We start from the raw sequence: 22,922 nt of genomic DNA, 5'->3' as shown, positions 1-22,922 counted from the left end.
ATTTTATTTATGGACACTAAAATTTTAAATTTGTGTAAGTTTTATGTGTCACAAATAATATCCTTTTGGGTTTTACAATCATTTGAAAATGTAAAAATGATTCTTAGCTCATGGGCCATATAAAAATAGGTGGTGAAAAAATAAAAAGATACGTGGCAGTGGGCTGGATTTGGCCAATGGACGATAGTTGGCTCACCTCTGACAGGGAATAGGGCACGTCTTCTATCATAGAATTTCTGAAGAAATGGATTTATAAGTTGAGGATTGACATAGAGCACAACGAAGAGAAGTCGACTTTCACAATATAAGGTTTTCATACTCTGTTTTTCTGAGTCTGCATCATTTTATTATTTTTATCTTTACCTTTTTTTTTATAGATAATGGGAAGGTTGATCTTGATAAATTGATGGATGGAGTGAAAACTCTTACAGGTGAGAAGTTAATATAATCTAAGAATATAAGTTTTACTCAAATTTATATTTCAAAGACTTTTATTTCTTTGCTTATTCTACCATTTTATCCTTCATTTGATAGATCGCTTTTTATCTAATTTCTTAGAGTTAGACTTTTAAATCTCTACATGTTAGTAATAAAATTTAAATTCTGGGGTGCCTGGGTGGCTCAGTTGGTTAACCAGCCGACTTTTGATTTTGCCTCGGGTCATGGTCTGAGGTTCATGAGATCAAGCACCACATGGGGCTCTGCCCTGAAAACATGGAGCCTGCTTGGGATTTCTGTCCCTCTCTTTATCTCTGCCCCTCCCTCACTCATTCTCTCTCTCTCTCTCTCTCTGTCTCTCTTTCTCTTTCAAAATAATAAATAAGAATAAATAATTTCAATTCTGTGTCTTGGTAGCAAATTCTTTTTTTTTTAATTTGACATTAATGTATGACACCTCTTCTATGTTGGGGAAAAATATTCTGTATTAAATCAGTGAATAGTAGAGTTAGGACGGAGAGGAAGATGGCGGTGTAGGAGGATGCTGGGCTCACCGTGTCCTGCTGATCACTTAGATTCCACCTACACCTGCCTAAATAACCCAGAAAACTGCCAGAAGACTAGCAGAATGGAGTCTCCGGAGCCAAGCGCAGACGAGAGGCCCACAGAAGAGGGTAGGAAGGGCAGAGAGGCGGTGCGTGCTACGGACTGGCGGGAGGGAGTCGGGGCGGAGGGGCAGCCCGCCGGCCACGCAGAGCCCCCCCCCCGAGTCTGGCTGGCAGAAGCGGAAGGGCCAGACGGAGTGTGTTCCGACAGCAAGCGGGACTTGACATCTGGAAGGTTATAAGCTAACAGCTCTGCTCAGAGAGTGGGAGGGCTGGAGGACAATGGGAGGGAGAGTTGCTGAGCCCCGGAACGACAGAGCTCAGTTTGGCAGGGAAGAAAGGCACTCGCCAGCGCCATCTCCCTCGCCCACCCCCCAGCCAAAATCCCAAAGGGAACCAGTTCCTGCCAGGGAACTTGCTTGCACCACGCAAACACCCAACGCTGTGCTTCTGCGGACCCACACCTCCGGCGGCGCACCTGACTCCCTCCAGCTGCCGCAGGGCCCCTCCCAAAGCGGATCACAGAAGGAGAAGCGAGCTAAGCCTGCCCCTCCCGCCCCCATGCACCTTGCCTATCTACCCCAGCTAATAAGCCAGATCCCCAGCACCACAAGCCAGGCAGTGTGCAAGTAGCCCAGACGGGCCACGCCACCCCACAGTGAATCCTGCCCCTAGGAGAGCGAAAGAGAAGGCACACACCAGTCTGACTGTGGGCTGGGGGCAGACATCAGGTCTGACTGCAGCCCCACCCGCCAACGCGAGTTATTCAAGACAGCACAGGGGAAGTGCCCTGCAGTTCCGCACCACTCCAGGAACTATCCAAAATGACCAAACGGAAGAATTCCCCTCAAAAGAATCTCCAGGAAATAACGACAGCTAACGAACTGATCAAAAAGGTTTAAACTGATCATTTAAACAATATAACAGAAAGTGAATTTACAATAATAGTCATAAAATTAATCGCTGGGCTTGAAAACAGTATAGAGTACAGCAGAGAATCTATTGCTACAGAGATCAAGGGACTAAGGAATAGTCAGGAGGAGCTAAAAAATGCGATAAATCAGCTGCAAAATAAAATGGAAATGACCATGCTTCAGATTGAAGAGGCAGAGAAGAGAATAGGTGAACTACAAGATAAAATTATGGAAAAAGAAGAAACTGAGAAAAAGATAAAAAAAATCCAGGAGTATGAGGGAAAAATTAGAGAACTAAGTGATGCACTAAAGAGAAATAATCTACGCATAATTGGTATTCCAGAGGAGGAAGAGAGAGGGAAAGGTGCTGAAGGTGTACTTGAATAAATCATAGCTGAGAACTTCCCTGATCTGGGGAAGGAAAAAGGCATAGAAATCCAAGAGGCACAGAAAACTCCCTTCAGACGTAACTTGAATCGATCTTCTGCATGACATATCATAGTGAAACTGGCAAAATACAAGAATAAAGAGAAAATTCTGAAAGCAGCGAGGGATAAACATGCTCTAACATATAGAGGGAGACCTATAAGACTCGTGATCGATCTCTCTTCTGAAACTTGGCAGGCCAGAAAGGAATGGCAGGATATCTTCAATGTGATGAACAGGAAAAATATGCAGCCGAGAATTCTTTATCCAGCAAGTCTGTCATTTAGAATAGAAGGAGAGATAAAGGTCTTCCCAAACAAACAAAAACTGAAGGAATTCGTCACCACTAAACCAGCCCTACAAGAGATCCTAAGGGGGATCCTGTGAGACAAAGTACCAGAGACATCGCTACAAGCATGAAACCTACAGACATCACAATGACTCTAAACCCATATCTTTCTATAATAACACTGAATGTAAATGGACTAAATGTGCCAACCAAAAGACATAGGGTATCAGAATGGATAAAAAAAACAAGACCCATCTATTTGCTGTCTACAAGAGACTCATTTTAGACCTGAGGACACCTTCAGATTGAGAGTGAGGGGATGGAGAACTATTTATCATGCTACTGGAAGCCAAAAGAAAGCTGGAGTAGCCATACTTATATCAGACAAACTAGACTGTAAATTAAAGGCTGTAACAAGAGATGAAGAAGGGCATGATATAATAATTACAGGGTCTATCCATCAGGAAGAGCTAACAATTATAAATGTCTATGCGCTGAATACAGGAGCCCCCAAATATATAAAACAAATACTCACAAACATAAGCAACCTTATTGATAAGAATGTGGTAATTGCAGGGGACTTTAACACTCCACTCACAGAAATGGATAGATCTTCTAGACACACGCACGGTCAATAAAGAAACAAGGGTCCTGAATGACACATTGGATCAGATGGACTTGACAGATATATTTAGAACTCTGCATCCCAAAGCAACAGAATATACTTTCTTCTCGAGTGCACATGGAACATTCTCCAAGATAGATCACACACTGGGTCACAAAACAGCCCTTCATAAGTTTACAAGAATTGAAATCATACCATGCATACTTTCAGACCACAATGCTATGAAGCTTGAAATCAGCCACAGGAAAAAGTCTGGAAAACCTCCAAAAGCATGCAGGTTAAAGAACACCCTACTAAAGAATGAATGGGTCAACCAGGCAATTAGAGAAGAAATTAAAAAATATATGGAAACAAACGAAAATGAAAATACAACAATCCAAACGCTTTGGGATGCAGCGAAGGCAGTCCTGAGAGGAAAATACATTGCAATCCAGGCCTATCTCAAGAAACAAGAAAAATCCCAAATACAAAATCTAACAGCACACCTAAAGGAAATAGAAGCAGAACAGCAAAGACAGCCTAAACCCAGCAGAAGAAGAGAAATAATTAAGATCAGAGCAGACAGTCGGTTAAGCGTCCGACTTCGGCTCAGGTCACGATCTTGCGGTCCGTGAGTTCGAGCCCCGCGTCAGGCTCTGGGCAGATGGCTCAGAGCCTGGAGCCTGTTTCCAATTCTGTGTCTCCCTCTCTCTCTGCCCCTCCCCCGTTCATGCTCTGTCTCTCTCTGTCTCAAAAATAAATGTTAAAAAAATTAAAAAAAAAAAAGATCAGAGCAGAAATAAACAATATAGAATCTAAAAAAAACTGTAGAGCAGATCAACGAAACCAAGAGTTGGTTTTTTGAAAAAATAAACAAAATTGATAAACCTCTAGCCAGGCTTCTCAAAAAGAAAAGGGAGAGGACCCAAATAGATAAAATCATGAATGAAAATGGAATTATTACAACCAATCCCTCAGAGATACAAGCAATTATCAGGGAATACTATGAAAAATTATATGCCAGCAAACTGGACAACCTGGAAGAAATGGACAAATTCCTAAACACCCACACGCTTCCAAAACTCATTCCCATTGTATACATACCCCATATATACCCTCATATCCCATTGTATATATACCCCACATTTTCTTTATGTATTCCTCCATCAATGGATGCTTAGGTTTTTTCCATGTCTTTGCTATTATAAATTATGCTATAATGGATGTGAAGATGCAGTTATCTCTTCAAGACATAGATTTTGTTTACTTTGGATATATACCCAAGTCATAATTTCTGGATCATATGTAGTTCCATTTTTAATTTTTTGAGGAACCTTCATACTCTTCACGTTGGCTGCACCAATTTACACCTTCACCAGCAGTGCACGAGGCTTCCCTTTCCCCCACATCCTTACCAGTACTTTCTATCTCTTGTCTTTTTGATGATAGCCATTCTAACAGGTGTGGGGTGATACCTCATTGTGGTTTTGATTTACATTTCCCTGATGATTAGTGAGGATAGGCCACCTTTTAATGGACCTGTTGGCCATTTGAATATCTTCTTTGGAAAAATGTCTTTTCAGATATTTCACCCATTTTTAAATTGTGTTATTTGGTTTCTTTGTTATTGAGGTATATGAGTTCCTTATATAGTTTGGATATTAACCTCTTATAAGATATATGGTTTGTAAATATTTTCTTCCATTACATAGGCTGTCTTTTCATTTTGTTGATTCTTTTTTTAGTTATTATTATTCTCAAGTTAGTTAACATACAGTGTAGTCTTACCTTCAAGAGTAGAACCCAGAGATTCATCTCTTACATATGACACCCAGTGCTCATCCTGAAAAGTGCCCTCCTTAGTGCCTGTCACCCATTTACCTCCCCTCCAAACCTCATCAACCTCAGTTTGTTCTCTGTGTTTAAGGGTCTCTTATGGTTATTTTGCCATGCAGAGAAGCTTTTCAGTTTGATGTAGCCCTACTTATTTGTTTATTTTTTATGTTGTTGCTTGTGCTTTATAGGAGTCACATCCAAAAAATCATTGCCAAGAGCAACATCAAAGAGCTTTTTTCTACGTTTCCCTTGAGAGTTTTATGTATGATTTCAGGCCTTACATTTAATTCTTTAATTCATTTTGAGTTGATTTTTTGTGAACAGTATAAGACAGTGGTCTAATCTCACTCTTTGTCATGTAAATATCCAATTTTCCTAACACCATTTAATGAAGACACTCTTTTCTCCATTGAGTATTCTAGGCTTGCTTGAATATTGTTGGCTTCTGTGTCAAATAGAAGTTGGCCATATATGTATGAGTTTGTATCTAAGCCCTTGATTCTCTTTCATTGGTCCAAGTGTGTGTTTTTATGCCAGTGCCATACTGTTTTGATTACTATAGCTTTATAATATAGTTTGAAGTAAAAAATTGTGATCGTCCAGCTTTACCCTTCTTTTGAGGATTGGTTTAGCTTTTGTGGTTCCAAATGAATTTTAGGATTATATTTTATGCATGTGTAAAAAATGCCATTGGAATCTTAAGAATTACATTGAATCTATAGATGGCATTGCCTTAGTGTGGACATTTTAATGTTAATAATTCTTCTAATCTATGAACACAGGATATCTTTCTATTTGTGTCTCTTCCAAATTTACTCCTAAGTACTTTATAGTTTGTGATGCTGTTGTAAGTGAGATTATTTTCTTCATTTCTTTTTCTGATAATTCATTGTTAGTATATAGAAACACCATTGATTTTTGTATGTTGATTTTGTATCCTCGATCTTTACTGAATTCATTCATTAAATTTAACAAGTTATTATTTTTTTTTTTTTTTTGGTTGAGTCTTTAGGATTTTCTATACTTAAAATAATGTCATCTGCAAATAGACACACTTTTACTTCCTTCTTTCTTTCTTTCTTTCTTTCTTTCTTTCTTTCTTTCTGATTCTGGTGACTTTTATTTCTTTTCTTGCCTAATTGTTCTAGCTAACACTTCTAGTACTATACTGAATAGGAGTGGTAAGAGTGAGCACTTGTCTTATTTCTGATTATAGAGGAAAAGCTTTCAACCTTTCACTGTTACAGTATGATGTTAAGTATTGAGTATTGTCATACATGGCCTTTATTATGTTGAGATTCTTTCCTTCTCTACCTAATTTAGTGACAGCTTTTATCATGAATGGATGTTGAATTTTGTCATATGCTTTTTCTGCATCAATTGAGATGATCATGTGATTTTTATCTTTCATTCTATTAATGCAGTATGTCACATTTATTGATTCGCACATGTTGAAATACCTTTGCATCCTAGGCATGAATCCCACTTAATCATGCTATATTATCCTTTTAATGTGCTATTGAATTGGTTTGCTAGAATTTTGTTGAGAATTTTTGCATTTATATTCATCAGGGACATTGGCCTATAGTTTTAATTTTTTTGTAGTATCTTTGTCTGGCTTTGGTATCAGGGTAAATGCTACCTTGTAAATGAGTTTGGCAGTGTTCCCTTCTCTTAAATTTTTTGGGAAGAATTTGAGAAGGATTGGTATTAATTCTTCATTAAATGGTAAAAATTCAGCAATAAAACCATTTGTCCTGGACTTTTGGGGAAGAAGATTTTGATTATTGACTCAATATCCTTACTTGTTTTTGGTCTCTTCAGATTTTCTGTTTCTTCATGATTCAATCTCAGTAAGTTGTATGTTTCTAGGAATAATTTATCCATTTCTTCTAGGTTGTCAATTTTGGGGTCTCTGCTCAGGCACCATTATAACCAGATCTGTAGGATGGACTATGCAACTTCCCAGGTGTTCTGGTTAGGCTTCTTGGTCAGATAAGGCTGGAAGCTATATTCATCCCTGGTCAGGACTTTGAATTTCCTTCCCAGCCCAGTCTCTATATCATAGGCTCCTTTGCTGATAAGTCTTATTGGCTGGGTACCTGAGTCAGGCAGGAGTATCCGTCAATATCCCTGGCCAGATAGTGCCACTAGCTCAGTTCTGCAGAGAGGCAGAGCCAATGAGTGGGCTCTTCACTCAGGCACTGCTGTAAGAGGGGCTGTAGGGTAATCTACACAGTCTCTGGGATGCTCTCAATAGGTTTTCTGGTCAGGCAGGACAGAGGACTATCTATACTCAGCAATAGGCAGGAGCCATGAATTTGCTTCCTCATCTGGATGGGGTGATAGAAGAGGCTCCAAGGTCAGAAAGGCTTATTGGCTCGGGACCCAACTCAAGCAGAATGGTTCCCTGGCCAGAGGGACCACCATCTTGGCTCTGCAGATGGGCAAAACCACTGTGTCAGATATCTACTCAGGCACTGCTGCTAGGAGAAACAATCTGCCAAGATCCACGTGCTGGTTAATGTAAGCCATGTTTCCCTTCTCCATCTCATTCTGATCTCAAATGGTTAAGACCCACGGATACCTCCCCCCCCTCCCCAATACCTATGGGACAGGACCCAGGTGGGCCTTCCAGGAAGCAACCCCCAACTCTGGAGGAGCTGGATGTCTACCTTGGGCTCTCTTTTTCCCACCAGAGAAACCATAGCTCTGGGAAGCCCTCTCAGTGCAGCACTATACTAGCCTGGGAGAGGGGCAGTGCAGCCAGAGCATAGCTGATTGTCTTACCCTTCTAATGTGGTCCTTCTCAGTCTCTGTGGTTCAGGGAGATTCATCAGCCTCACAACCATATCCTGGGATTTTCACAATGGTGTCTTGTCTGTGGATACTTGCAAGATGGTCTTTTTGTGAGGGGGACTGAAGTCAGGAAAAACTTATGTCACCGTCTTGATGACATCACTCTCTATATATTTCAATATAAATGTAATTTTGTAATAATAAAATTAATTATAATTTAAAGTTAAAGAAAATTAAAATAAAATGCAAATTGGTCCATATCATTCCTGAACTTATAACCACTCAATGATTCTATATAACCTAGTAGATAAAGGCTAAGCTTCTTAAAATTACTTACAAATCCCTTAATAATCTGAGTCCAACCTACCTCTCTTGTATGAACTTTCCTTTCCCAAATCCATACTTTATTCTTCTGCAGTGCTGAACCGACTATAGTTCTCCATGCACTGCATATGTATATGTTGTATATGTTGTACCCAGGTGTGGTTTTACTTTATATTTCTCAGCCCCTCTTCCATGTAGAAGACTCTTTCTATGCATTCCCCTTTCCTTTAGTTAAAATCTGATATTTTAACTTGTCCAGGCACTACATACTCTATGATGTATACATTTAACAGTCTAGTTTGAATTAGTGGTTCCTATATGAGCTATGGCACTCATGGCTCACAGCAGTACCTGAAGTGCTACCAGAGAGCTGATAAATACCAATGATCCAGAAACACTGGAAAAATAGATCAGCTTAAATCCTTGAAATTCACAGATTTAATATAAGTATGTATAAAATTATGATATTAATGGAATTTATGTGGAATTTTCCATCAACATATATCCTTTGTATATGTTTTTTGGAGCTCATGACATTGATTACATGTCTCAATTGTCCCTTCTCTTCATAGCTAATGGAAAAGTTGATCTGAATAAAGTGATGGATGGCGTGAAAGCTGTCACAGGTGATTGAGAAGTTAATGTAAACATAGGATCCTAATTTTTACAGTACTGTTTTTCTTCATGCCTTAATTGCTAGGCTAATTCTATCATTTTTACCTCCTATTTGTTTAAGGTTTTCATAGCCAGTAGCCCAGAAATTGGAGAATTTTCTGATGTATTCTTCACGAATACGCTTCATTTTCCTTATTTTAAGACAGCCAAAACGTACAATAAAGGGTGAAATGAATCTTTGGAAAAGACCCTGGTAATTACTTAAAGGAGAGGTGATACATTCTTCATGTCAATAGAATTATGAAGATAAGCCATCTGCAGCTTGAAAATTGACAAAAGAGATCTATAATACCCACTTTGTGTCATTGTCATTTTGAGTATGTTAGTCCAAGCCTCCCAAGAAGCAAAAGCCGGGGCAGGGTTAAACATGCCAGGACATTATTAGGGGAAATGCCTGCGTAAGAGAAAATAAGGAGGATGCCTGAAAGGCTGGGAGGCTGTCAGACTGCAGGGCAAATCTGGCACCAGGTGAAGGAAAGAGGAAGAAATGTTTGGGCGGAAGCATCCTAGATTGTCATGCAGTCTGAGGAGGGCCTGGCAAAAGTGCTTTCAAGAATCCTCTGGTTAGAATCACCATTCTGTATCTTCCAGGAACAGGGCTCCCCTAGTATCTTGGCTGCACTTGTGATTGGCCAGTGCCAATGATACATATGGCATTAGTGCAAAAAAACACAGGTTAATTTCAAAGCAGAAGGTGGGGCCCTTGGTTAATTATGTTCTCCATAGTTGGAACTCCTGTGGATACATTCTCATGACCGCCGTTGAGAGTGCCATCTCTCTCTCTCTTGTTTTTTTATTAAGTATAATTTATTGTCAAATTGGTTTCCATACAACACCCAGTGCTCATCCCAACAGGTGCCCTCCTTGATGCCCATCACCCACTTTCCCCTCTCCCCTACCCCCGATCACCCCTCAGTATTGTTCTCAGTATTTAAGAGTGAGAGTGCCATCTCTTATTAGCCTTTAGAAAGCTGGGGCACCTGGGTGGCTCAATCGGTTAAGCGTCTGACTTCAGCTCAGGTCACGATCTCATGGTCCGTGAGTTCAAGCCCTGCGTCGGGCTCTGGGCTGATGGCTCAGAGCCTGGAGCCTGCTTCTGATTCTGTGTCTCCCTCTCTCTCTGCCCCTCCCCCATTTATGCTCTGTCTCTCTCTGTCTCAAAAATAAATAAACTTATTTTAAAAAAAGGCAATTATGTTTCCATAAATGACATTATCTCCATGTATTTGGGCAGAGCTCAGTGATCATTACTTTCCCCAGCTCATAATCCTATTGTTTTAGCATCATAATTTAGTTTAATTATTTGCAATAATTTGATTGTACTTAAATTCCATGTATGTCATTGTTTTGATCTTTTTGTTAAGGAGAAAATGTTGATGTCAGTAGCGTTAAAGCTGTTCTGGGAAACATGGGGATCGAGCTCAAAGGTAAAGAATGCTTGGAGCTGGTGAAAACTCTTCCTTTTAAGGGTAAGCATTTTAAATATTGATGTATTCAAAGAGTGGTTTTTTTTAAGTTTATTTATTCATATTGAGAAGGTGAGAGCATGTGTGAGTTGGGGAGGAGCAGAGAGAGAGGGAGAGCGAGAGAATCCCAAGCAGGCTCCGCACTGTCAGCACGGAGCTGGACTCGGAGCTTGATCTCACAACCCGTGAGATATGACCTGAGCCAAAACCAAGAGTTGGATGCTTAATTAACTGCGCCACCCAGCTGTCCCCAAAAAGAAGTTTTAGATTTCTGCGTCTGCGAGAAGCTCTAAAATTACCTCCATTTCCTAAGTTCTAGGATATAGAAAATCCATTTCAAAAAAAAAAAAATGTTTTTTTAGAAAGTCCACTTATACCTGAAATGAATCCCTAGGTGGTTTTACTTTTAGATTAGGAAGCAGCATTTCCATTATGATGAGTCTTTTTATCAATAGGGAAAAACAAAAAAGGAAAAAACAAAGGTTAAACTGGGATTTGTGAAAGAAGAAAGGATTAATAATTGGAAGTGAATAAAGGCAGGATTGGGAAGAAGAACAGAGGTGTGCATGATGTGCTAAATTTCACCCAATTTTCTCTCAAATTTTATTAAAATAAGAGAAAACTCTCGAAAAGTCATTTTTCCTAATTTCTCTGTGATTTTCCACATTTCTCTGTGACTTAAATTCTGCCTTTTCTTACAGATGATGACAAGATCTTTCAAAACAGGTTGCTAGAAGTTGTGATGTCTCTAAAAGGTACGTGAGCGGCATAATGAGAGTGTAGACCAATATGGGATCCTTGCTTTTATACTGTTTCCAAGGTATTAGTGGTTGCTGCTATACTGATCGTATATACTGATTGCAAATTTATGCTCCCACTGAAGATCAAGCTTCACGGTAGCTGCTGATCTTTTACTTTATATCTAGGAAGAAAGCCTTCTACTTTCTCAAGATTCTTCCAAACTTTTCAAGAGAAAAAATACCAGATTTCAAGTTTGCATAGCAAAATGTGACAGACAAGAATTAGTACTGATTCAGGGAATTTAATCAGCTGCAGATAAATACTAAACTGGGAATTCAGTCATCAAAACCTATTGTTTAGAAGTAAAAAATGTTTGCCTCCAGAACTAGAATTCACTTAGCATTTATTCAATGATATTTAAAACTTTGTATTTTGTAGTCTGATCCCCAAGACAAATCTCACGAGAAGTGACCTTCGTTCTAATGTCATAGTTGACTTTCTCTATAGGCATAATAAGGTCCTTAGTCTCTTGTTCTAAAATTGCTGTGGTTTTTTTTTCTCCACATTTTAGAACAAGGATTATTAACCTTACTACTAAGGGGGGTCTGTGAATAGGCTTTAGAGAATATATGACCCCCCCTGAAATGATATGTAATCTTTGTGAACACTAGCATATAGCTCATGAAATTCACAACAGGGCATGTGTCTCTAAAAGGTTTATGAACCTCTTTTTTGAAGTTACATAATTTTCTTCATGGACTCTCTTTCCTTAGATGGGAAAGTCAATGTCAACGACTTGAACGCAATACTGGATAATATGGGAATCAAGCTCTCAGATAAGGAACTTGAGGCTCTGACTCAAAATCTCCCTGGTGATGGTGAGCAAGTTTCCAGATACCATAGTTCCATGTTGGGAGAGCTTGGACAATAAAGGTTGAGGGGAAAGGGCCCTTAGGAATGGTAATCTACACTGATAGTAAGAAGCTATAAATATGGGCAAAGCATGTAAAGAGCATATAAGCAGCCAGCTACCAAGTCACCGTGAAAACATTGCCCTTTGTATGAATGTCTTTTATGTTCTTTACCCATATTATGGTCACTAGAAGACAGTCTTCCACATTTTAAAAAGAAAAATGCAGGCCACTTAGATGACAGTACTTCTGAATTTCTTCCCATTACTAATGCATATAGCTTTGAAATAGTATAGAACTATAAGTAAAATTAATATTTTTGAAATGGCATGTTGTTATGTTTAGGCTTTTCTTTCTAGTATTAATGAAGCCAATGAAAACTGAATAAATTAATAGCCTAGAAAGATATTCTTCAGTAAATAGTTCTTAAGTAAGCATATATAAAGTACTTAAGATAATGCCTGGCACATAGTAAGTTAGGATTTATTATATTTACTCCAACATTGTCTTTCACAATATTTCATGAGTCTTTTATATCTCATTATGACTTTAATTTTCTTCTACAGTTGATAGGAGGACTTCTCCTAAAACACCGATGAAGGAACTGCAAACTTTTACAGGTAAATGAGAAGTTGATGTAAATCTAGGGTTTCAGTCCTTTATAATAGTTTTTTTCAGTGGTATTTCTGGTATCTTATAAATTCTGATGTTTTATTTTTAAATATATGAATCATGGATTGACATTAGGAAAGTTTCTACACTAGGATACAAGACTATATGTCAATTTTAAATCCTAAGTTTTCTGTTACTTGTGCAAGTAATATGCTTCGGGTCACAAATGTTTAAATGAAAAATATCTAGAAATGTATAGAAAATGGCATGGTGAAGCTTAGAAATGATCAAGATAATGTATTCCTGATATCATCAATAATTCTTACCAAAGCAAATGTTTTTGAAGAATAATTTATATAAGAATCTGCGTTATCTTAATTCACTCATCAGATTTTATTCTGAAAGTTGTTTTTTTCCAGCTTTAGGAAAAATGGTCTTCAATTTATAATAAATGTGGTATTTTATTACCATAAGATACCATAAGATACGCTCATAAAGATATGCTTTATTACCATAAGATATGCTCAAGGGTTCTGCAATTGAGAATATCTTCGCCTAACACCTCATCTTGAAATTAGGATATCATTAAACTTCATAGTACATATTTTACAACTTGATATAATACCAGAGTTCCGAAAGCTTATATGTCTATTGTTCCCTCTCTTAAAAGATGAGAAGGTTGATTCTAATAACCTGAAAATTTTCCTGGGAAGCCTGGGGATTGAGCTCACAGATCAGGAAAAAGAGAAGCTACTGAAAACACTGCCAATTGATGGTGAGATTGATAGAGGTGTCATGGAGGTCTTTTGTTGGTCTTTAGGTCTGTGCAAATATTTTCAACTTTGTTTCTATTTATTTTTCCCCAAAAGTATAAAAGAAAAAATATTAAATTGAGTTATAAGTATATAGCAACCTGTCACTGTCGCTTAGAATTTATATTGGAAGTTAAATAACCCTTTAGACAAGAGTTGACATTAACAGATAAACATATTGTTACCTATCAAGCTACTAATTTGTTCATATCATGAGAAGAGAAAAAAAAAGAAAGATTGGAGATCCATGAAAAAAAAATAAAGATGGGAAGCAGAAATTTAAAAGCAAAGGGAAGCTATACTCATGTTTGAGCAAGGAGACTTCCTCAGGTACTGGAATAAAGAGGTTTGTCACAAGGAGAGAGGTTTCTGTTTCCAACCTTCATTATATTAGATGAAATAAACTAAAAATTAGAGACAACTCTTCTTAAAATGTTATTTTTGAAATTGTTTATTTAAATTATTATTTATTTCACACCATTTTTGCGATTTCATGTTAATTTCCCCATTGCATGAATTATGGCTTTTCTTACAGCTGCTGGAAAGGTATATCACAACAGGTTGCTAAAGGGTGTGAAATCTCTCAATGGTGAGTAAGACCTAATTAAAAGTCATACTGTCTGACATTCCCCAACTTGACAATTTTATTCCAATTATGAATCCTGGCTCCTCACTTTGGTATCATTCCTTATTTATGATTCTTGCAGTCTACCCACATTTTAACTGATAACAGCGTATATTTTATCTTGTAGGAAGTTCCATATGGAACTTGCATTTTTTTTCAACTCTGTACACCCCTTCTCTATGCACGAAAAAATCACTTCACCTTAAACAAACAAACATAATAAATAAATAAATAGAAAGTTGATATGCATGCAGAATTTTGGCATAATACACTTTTTTTTCATGTTCCTACCTTCTATCTTTCCTAAGGGGGAAAGGTTCATGTAAATAACCTGGACAACACCCTTAAAAAATTGGGACTTGAGCTCACGGAAGAGGAACTTGCAAAGCTGTCAAAAAATCTACAAGTTGATGGTGAACACTACAGATGACCTCAGGCCGTTTTTTAATTTTTCCTTTATATCTGATATGTTTGAAAATAGATTTAATTGACAGATACATGTTAGAAAGCTTGGAGGAGAGCCCAATTTTATTTTTTTTACTGAAGTCTTTAATTTTAATTCCAATGTAGTTAACATAGAAAATTATATTATTTCAGGTATATAATATATTAACAATTCTATATATATGTGATAAGTATACTCTTTAGTCCCCATCACCTGTTTCACCCATTCCCGCACCCACCTCCCCTCTGGTAACTACCAGTTTGTTCTCTATAGTTAAGAGTCTACTTCTTGGTTTGTCTCTCTCTTCTTTTTTTTTTCTTTGTTTACTCATTTTGTTTCTTAAATTTCACATATGAGTGAAATCATATAGTATTTGTCTTTAACATTTCTCTTAGCATTATACTCTTTAGCTCCATCCATGTTGTTGCAAATGGCAAGATTCCATTCTTTTTTAAGGCTGAATAATACTCCATCATACACACACACACACACACACACACACACACACACACACACACACACATGTTCTACGTCTTTATCCATTCATCTATTGATGGACACTTGGAGGAGAGCCCAATTTTAAAGTCAGAATAAATCTTGGATCTTCATTACAATTAACCTAAAACAGCATCACCTCTCCGTAAATATACCAAAAACTGCAGAGGGTGCTGTCAGGACTCTAATAGTCTAAACAATAAGAAAGCAAAATAATAGGGATCTGAAAATCTATTTATAGAGAAGTCAACAAGCCATTCTTCTATCTATCCTCCTGTCTAATGAAATCTTCATTCGAAAACGTGTTCAAAGATTTTTATCATAGTGCATGAGACCTTCAAGCTCCATCTGCCTGTGTGGACATATCTTCTCTCATTTTTCTACTGTTCCAGCCATGTTGAGCTGCTTGTAGTTTTACCCACATAGCATGATGTCCCTGGACATTTTTCTCAACTTCTCCTCCATGTGAAGGCTCTTCCATCCTTCCATATTTCGTATCAACTGCTCTGATACATTAATGTAGTTCACACACATCTCCTGCAGGAAGCAATCTTAGAACATACCAAGCTGGATTAGTGGTCCCTTCCTCAGCTGTTTGTGGGTACATGAAGTAAAGTTACCAGAATACCTGGCCAACTCCAATAGTATCTTCAGCTATGGCTTATAATGGCATCCAAAATACTAGGAAGAGCACACTTTTCCTGACCCAGTTTCTAGTATACAAGAGACCTTTGTATTGATGGAGATCATCTTAACTCCCTGAGATCCAGGCATTTTCTAAATGGTCTCAGGTAAAATGAAGATGTAAGGAATTTTTAATGGAATTGTTTCCTTAAAATATATGTCTTAAATTTGTCTTCTGGGCTTCTGACATTATTTTCATTGTGCCTTTTCTTGTAGCTAATGGAATGGTTGGTCTGAAAGAGGTGATGGATGGAGTAAAAGCTACTACAGGTAAGAGAGAAATTATGAATCTAAAACATTTAGTATTTATAATAATTACATTTCATCATTATTCCTCAATTGCCATATTAGTTATGGCATTTATTTCTTGGTTCATTAAATTACTAGCAACTCATTTGTTTTCTGGTATATTTTTTATTTGTATATTTTGTTCTTCTCTTTTTTAGAATGGCCAAACTCTGTACTAGTGAAATAATATATGAAGTAAAATTTTGATAAAGACTACAGATAACTGACAAAAAATGAGACTAACAGATCTTACCTTATTTTATACATTTATTTGAATAAGTAATTTATAATATTCCAATTGAATAGCAGATACATAATGTAAATCTCACAGGGTTCAGAGTTGCCTTGCCATTGTCATTGTGACTGTGACTTCTTTTATTAGCACTTAGAGATCAAATTCTTTTTCTGTGAAAGTCATCGTCAGTATATTTGGAGAGGTCTCATTGGCCTATGCTCTTTATTCTGTACCGATTCAATCTATATAGCCATAGATTAATTTTCCCTGTTTGGAGTCATTAGATGATCCTTTAAATTCGTATATGTAATGATGTCTATTTTTTTAAGGAGGGGAGGTTGATGTCAAAGATGTGAAAGCTATTCTGAAAAACATGGGAATAGAGTTCACAGATAAGGAACGTTTGAAGCTGCTGAAAAATCTGCCTTTCAATGGTAGGCATTTATATACTGATGTGACCTTAAAGTGTTCTTTGAAGCTTTTAAAGATTTTTTAATTTAAATTCCAGTTAGTTAACATACAGTGTAATACTAGTTTCAGGTGTACAATTTGGTGATTCAACACATCCACACATCACCCTGTGCTCATCACAAGTGCCCTCCTTCATCCCCATCACCCGTGTCACCCTTCCCTCACCATCTTCCCCTCTGGTGACCATCAGTTTGTTCCCTATAGTTAGGAGTCTGTTTCTTGGTTTGCCTTTCTTTTTTACCCCGTGTTTGTTTTGTCCCCTCTTAAGCTTTTTTTTTTTTTTTTTTAGAAACTCAAACTATCCCCATTTGCTAAGATGCAACAGTAAATAAACAAGCAAATGCCAAACAAAATAATTTAAATGTTCACTTATTGTAGAGGGAAATTTCCATCTATGCAGTTTAACTCTCTGTTTTGGAATAATCATCCCCATGATGCTGACTCATGCCATCAAGGGGACTACATTTCTGAGGCTACCCTTACCTTTTTAGATACCTATAGGCAGTTGTGGGAAGCAACCAAGGGAAAGAAGTGGTGTTAGACCGGAAGGGGATAAAAGGTCAGAGGTGATATTTTCCAAAAAAGCTGTGCATGTTATAGAGTGCCTTGTATGCTAAATTTTAGATAGACTTACCATATTATAAACTTTCCCTAATTTTCTCTCAAACTTTATTTTAATGAGGGAAGTTTCTAGGGCAAATCATGAAAATCTCAGTTTTACTAGAGTTTTAGTGAATAGCCACATCATTTCTCTATGACCTTAATTGTGTTCTTTATTATAGATGATAACAAGGTCTTTAAAAACAGGTTGCTAGATGGTGTGAAGTCCCTTAAAGGTGAGTGAGAAACATAATAAGAATACAAATGAATATGAGATCTTCATTTTATACTGTTTCCAAGATATGAATTTGAATGCTGCCATCTGTCATATGTACTGATTGCAAATGTATGCTTTTTTGGACCTCAATCTTTATTTTAGCAGTTGAATCTGATGTTCTATCTTGGAAGTAAAGCACCACACTTTCTTGTCATATTCGAAATTTTCAGGAAGAGAAATATCAAATTTCATGTTTACATGGGAAAAAATATAAATGATTAGCAGTGATTCAGAGAACTTAATAAATAGAAAAAACTAAATTGGAAGTTCATTCATCAAAAGTCAACCTACTATTGTTTAGAACTACATAATGTTTGCCTCCAGTACCAGAATTCCCTAAGCATTCATTGAACATCATTTTTTTCAACCAGATTTTTTTTAATTCATTAAGAAAATTGAGGCTGGCAAGAGTGATAGCCCTCAGCTTTACATCTTCAATCCCTCCCTATTCAGGTATCTTTAAGCACACCCATGTTAGTATAAAGGATGAGTGAGAAGTCCCTCTTCCTCCTCAAAGCTTACCAGGATGCCCTTGACTCCACTGTCTCCCATATCTTTTAAGACCTTGCCCCACTGGCCATTTTCAACCTCTTCAGCCCATTTACATGTTCAACATACACCATCCTATAAAATAAGCAAACTAGAACTCTCCACACCCCTTTTTGGCCACAACTCAATCTCTTTCTTCCCTTTTTCATCCATTTCTTGAGAGACTTTTCTGTACTCTGAGCCCATATTTCTGTACCTAATTCTCAAACTAATTTCAGTATTAAATGCCATTTAAAACCTTGTGTTTCTGTAGGCTGGTCCCCAAGACAAGTCTCAAGGGAAGTAGCCATAGTTCTAAATTTGTAATTGACTGCTTAAAATATTTTGTCTCTGTGCTAAAATTGTTGAACATTAATTTATTTTTTTCACTTTAGAGCAAACATTTTCTGTTTGGTCCGAAGCAAATTTTGTGAATAATGATCTACTGCTTAAGAAATTCACAATGGGATATGTGTATCAAAAAAGTGTAAGAACTTCTCTTTTGAAGTCATTTAATATTCTTTATGGACTGTCACTTTTCTTAGGTGGGAAGGTCAATATGAACAACCTGGGCACTGTTCTGAACAACCTGGGGATAAAGCTTGCAGATACGGAACTTAAAGATCTGGCTGAAAACATGCATGTTGGTGGTAAGCATATTATCATATATACTAGTTAACCCTAGAGAGAGGTTAATTACAAGAAACTTGGGTGGGGGGGGGGGAATGCCCTTTTTCATAGGGAAAAGGGAAGGCCCAAGAGCAGTGTGAGACACCATATCAATGACTAAAACACAGAGAATGTCATTTGAGGTTATGAGTATCCAGTTAACAAAGTCAAAATTAAACCAGTTTTTTATATGTGTGATATGTATGACTTTTATGTTCTCTGTAAGTATCATGTTTAGTAGTTGAGTCTTTCCAGTTTTGAATACAAGAATGCAGATTCTTTAGACACATTCACTTCTAAGTAACTTCCCCTTACTAACACAAATAAATTTGAGATATTATAGGCCAAACCGCACCATTGCGATAGCGTGGTTTTCATGTTTAGAATTTTCTTGTTATTCATGCTTGTCTTAGAATAAAAGTTGAGTAGAATAATAATCTAAAAAGTGTGTTCAAAAATATTTGTTTAAATAAATATTAGCAATTATGATGGGGCCTGACACATAGTTAAGTGCAACTGTTATAGTTCTTCCCATGTTTTCCCACAAACTTTTGTATTATATCTAGAATGTAATATTTGAAGTCTATATAATATATGAGATCCATAATATATGGGATCTATAATATACTGCGATTTTATCTTCTCTTATAGTTGATGAGAAAATTCCTCTAGAAACACTGATGGAAAACATCACAGATTTTACAGGTGACTGAAAAGTTACTATAAAATTAGGATTCCAATTATCTACATTAAATTTTGGTTTTTGCTAATATTTCCTGGTACTTCATCACTGACTTGTAAATTCTGGCATTTCTCTATATTTATTAATGAAATATTTGCTTCTAGTGTTACATGTATTGATATAAAATTATCTGATTTTGCAATGAAATTACCATACGATTTCTTGCTTTCAAATTCTACAATCTCTGTTGTTTATGCCAATAATGTAATTCACTTCGCCAGTGTTTAATAACCACAGTATAGAATGGCACAGCAAATTAGAGAGTGAAGCCTAAAATTGATGGAAGTAATGAATTTATTGTATTTATCATATAATTCTTATTTTTTAAATTAAAATACTTTTTCAAAGAAAAATTCATATAAGCATCTATTTTTTTAATTAATAGATCAAATTTCAATCTGAAAGTAGTCTGTCCTGATTTTAGAAGACTCTCTTGTTCACATTAAGAAAATAAATTTGACCTATCATCTACATTGATTCTGTAGTTGAAAATGTTTGTTTGTTTTTATTACTGTAGTTTTCAGTCTGAAAACAAGGAGATGGTATTAATTATCCTAAAATAACTTTTTTCATTAGAAATAATTACTATTATCTGGAGGCGCCTGGGTGGCTCAGTCGGTTAATCGTCCGACTTCAGCTCAGGTCATGATCTCGCAGCTTGTGAGTTCAAGCCCCGCATCAGGCTCTGTGCTGACAGCTCAGGGCCTGGAGCCTGCTTCAGATTCTGTGTCTCCCTCTCTCTCTGCCCCTTGCCCACTTGCTCTCTCTCTCAAAAATAAGTGATAAAACATTTAAAAACTTTAAAAAAAAAGAAATGATTACCGCTATCTGAAATGAAGATGTATACCAAATTTCTTATTTTCAAAGGTGAGAAGATTGAATCTAGTGAGCTAAAAAATGTTCTGGGAAATCTCGGAATTGAGCTCACAGATAAGGAACTAGAGAAGCTGCTGAAAATCCTGCCAATTGATGGTGAGTCATACAAGTGTCTGTGGGAGCTTCCAGGGAAATTAGATTTTTACAGATCTGCATGAAAAGTTTCACTTCTTCTCAAACATGATGGAACATTTTTAAAAAACTAAAATGTAAGCTACATCTTAAAACAGTAAGTGTCGTTTAGAGTTTATTTTAGAAGCCAAGCAACTCCTCAGATGTAAGTTGCCATCAGAGCCAACAAATGTCTACTGTCACCCTTCGGGGCTTATACCATAAGAAGGAAAAAGAGAGGGATAAGCGGGCAATGGAAGAAATTAAAAATAAAAGAATTAAAAAGAAAGGAAAGAGATATTTGTACAGTACAGTAGGCCCACTCAAGGGGACCAGCTTATCATATTGAAAAAGCCTTCTCTTCCTTAATTTCACTGTTCTATAAAGATGAAAATTTTAGGTGAAACATTTTTTAAAAAATTTTTAATGTTTTTTTTTTTTGAGAGACACAGAGTGATAGAGCACGAGCAGGGGAGGGGCAGAGAGAGAGAGGGAGACACAGAATCCGAAGCAGGCTCCAGACTCTGAGTTGTCAGCACAGAGCCTGACGCGAGGCTCAAACTCACAAACTGCGAGATCACGACCTGAGCCGAAGTCAGACGCTTAGCCACCTGAGTCATCCAGGCACCCCATAAGTGAAATATTTATAATGGTACTACTGAGTTATCATCCACATATTGTACAAGTAACCCAATATAGCATACAATTAAGTGAATTCTGATGTATTCACCACATTCATCACAACAATCAATTTTAGAACATTTTTATTATCCCAGAAAGATATTCCATACCTATTAACAGTCACCTCCCAATTTCTCCATCTCCCTCAGCCCTGGGCAACCACTAATCTATTTTCTGTCTCCATCAGTTTCCCTATTCTGGATATTCCACATAAATAGAATCATATAATATGTGGTCCGTAGTGACTAGTTTCACTTAACATAATGTTTTCCAGGTTTATCTCTGTCCTGTTATGTATTAATACAGTTGATGCTTGAACAACACAGGGGTAAAGAGCGCTGACTCCCTGTGCAGTCAAAAATCTGTGTATAACTTTTGACTCTCCAAAAACTTAACTGCTAATTGCTTACTGATGACCAGAAGAAGCCTAACTGATAACATAAAGTCAATTAACATACATTTTGTTGTTATATGTATTATATACCCTATTCTTACAATAGGTAAGCCAGAGAAAATAAAATGCTAATAAGAAAATCATAAGGTGGGGCACCTGGGTGGCTCAGTCAGTTAAGCGTCTGACTTGAGCTCAGGTCATGATCTCATGGTTTGTGGGTTCGAGCCCTGCATCAGGATCTGTGCTGACAGCTCTCTCTCAAAACTAAATCAACATTAAAAAAATAATTTAAGAAAATCCTAAGGAAGAGGAAATACATTTACAGTGCTATACTATAAAAAAAAAAACCACGTATAAATGGACCTGCACAGTTCAAACCTCTGTTTTTCTAAAGTCAACTGTACTTTGTTTCTTTTCACTGCTGAAAAATAGGCTATTCTATGGATATAACACATTTTATTTATCCATTCATCGGTTGATACGCATTTGGATTGTTTCCACATTTTAGCTATTATGAATAATTCTCCTATGAACGTTCATGTACAAGTTTTTACATGGGTATATATTTTCATTTGTCTTGGGTATATACCTAAGAGAGAAATTGTTGGGTCATATGGTAATTCTGTGTTTCACCTTTTGAGGAAGTGCAGGCTGTTTTCCAAAGAGGCTGCATTACTTTCCATTTCCACCAGCGGTGCATCAGAGTCCCAGTTCCTCCACATCCTGGTCAACACTTGTTACTTCTGTCCTTTGATAATATCTTAGTGGGTATGAGGTGGTATCTTATCTGGTTTCGACTTGCATTACCCTGATTGCTAATGATGTTAAGCATCTTTTCATGTGAATATTGGCTAAACGTATACCTCCTTTGGAGAAAAATCCACTCATAACCCTCATCCGTTTTTAAATTTGGTTATCTTCTTATTATTGAATCGTAGAAGTTCTTTATACATTCTAGATACAAGTCCCTTATATTTTCTAGATATAAGTTCCTTATCAGATACATGATTGCAAAAGTTTTCTCCTGTCCTGTGAATTATCTTTTTACTTTCTTGACAGTGTTCCTTGATGCACAAAAGATTTTTAACTTTGATGATGTCCAGGGTATAACTTTTTCTTTTGTTGCTTGTGTTTGGGTGTCATATATTAAAAAAACGTCTAATCTAAGGTTAAGAAAATTTACAGTTATGTTTTCTTTCAACATTTTTATAGTTTTAACACTTATAATTAGGTCTTTGATCCATTTTGAGTTACTTTTTGTATAAAATGTGAGATAGGGATCCAAAAGAATATTCTCTTTGCATGTGACTGTCCAGTTGTCCCAGCACCATTTATTAAAAACACTGTTC

The 22,922-nt window shown here is 36.9% G+C and overlaps 1 protein-coding gene across 1 annotated transcript in view; it reads left to right on the top strand.

Annotated features, from left to right (window-relative positions):
• LOC145715174 (uncharacterized) overlaps positions 1-20,545 on the top strand; it is a 94,492-nt gene extending 73,947 nt beyond the window's left edge. Inside the window, exons 2-7 of the mRNA XM_081794832.1 lie at positions 11,891-11,995; positions 16,554-16,658; positions 17,478-17,531; positions 18,646-18,750; positions 19,421-19,474; positions 20,379-20,545. Coding sequence (XP_081650958.1) covers positions 11,891-11,995; positions 16,554-16,658; positions 17,478-17,531; positions 18,646-18,750; positions 19,421-19,474; positions 20,379-20,545 — 590 coding nt within the window. The remainder of the gene's footprint in view (positions 1-11,890; positions 11,996-16,553; positions 16,659-17,477; positions 17,532-18,645; positions 18,751-19,420; positions 19,475-20,378) is intronic.
• Positions 20,546-22,922: the final 2,377 nt, after the last annotated feature.

The sequence above is a fragment of the Panthera onca genome (genome assembly GCF_046562875.1).
Source record: "Panthera onca isolate mPanOnc1 chromosome E1 unlocalized genomic scaffold, mPanOnc1 haplotype 2 h2.Chr16_ul_6, whole genome shotgun sequence".
Classification (NCBI taxonomy): Eukaryota; Metazoa; Chordata; class Mammalia; order Carnivora; family Felidae; genus Panthera; species Panthera onca.
This window is presented reverse-complemented; position numbering and strand designations above follow the sequence as displayed.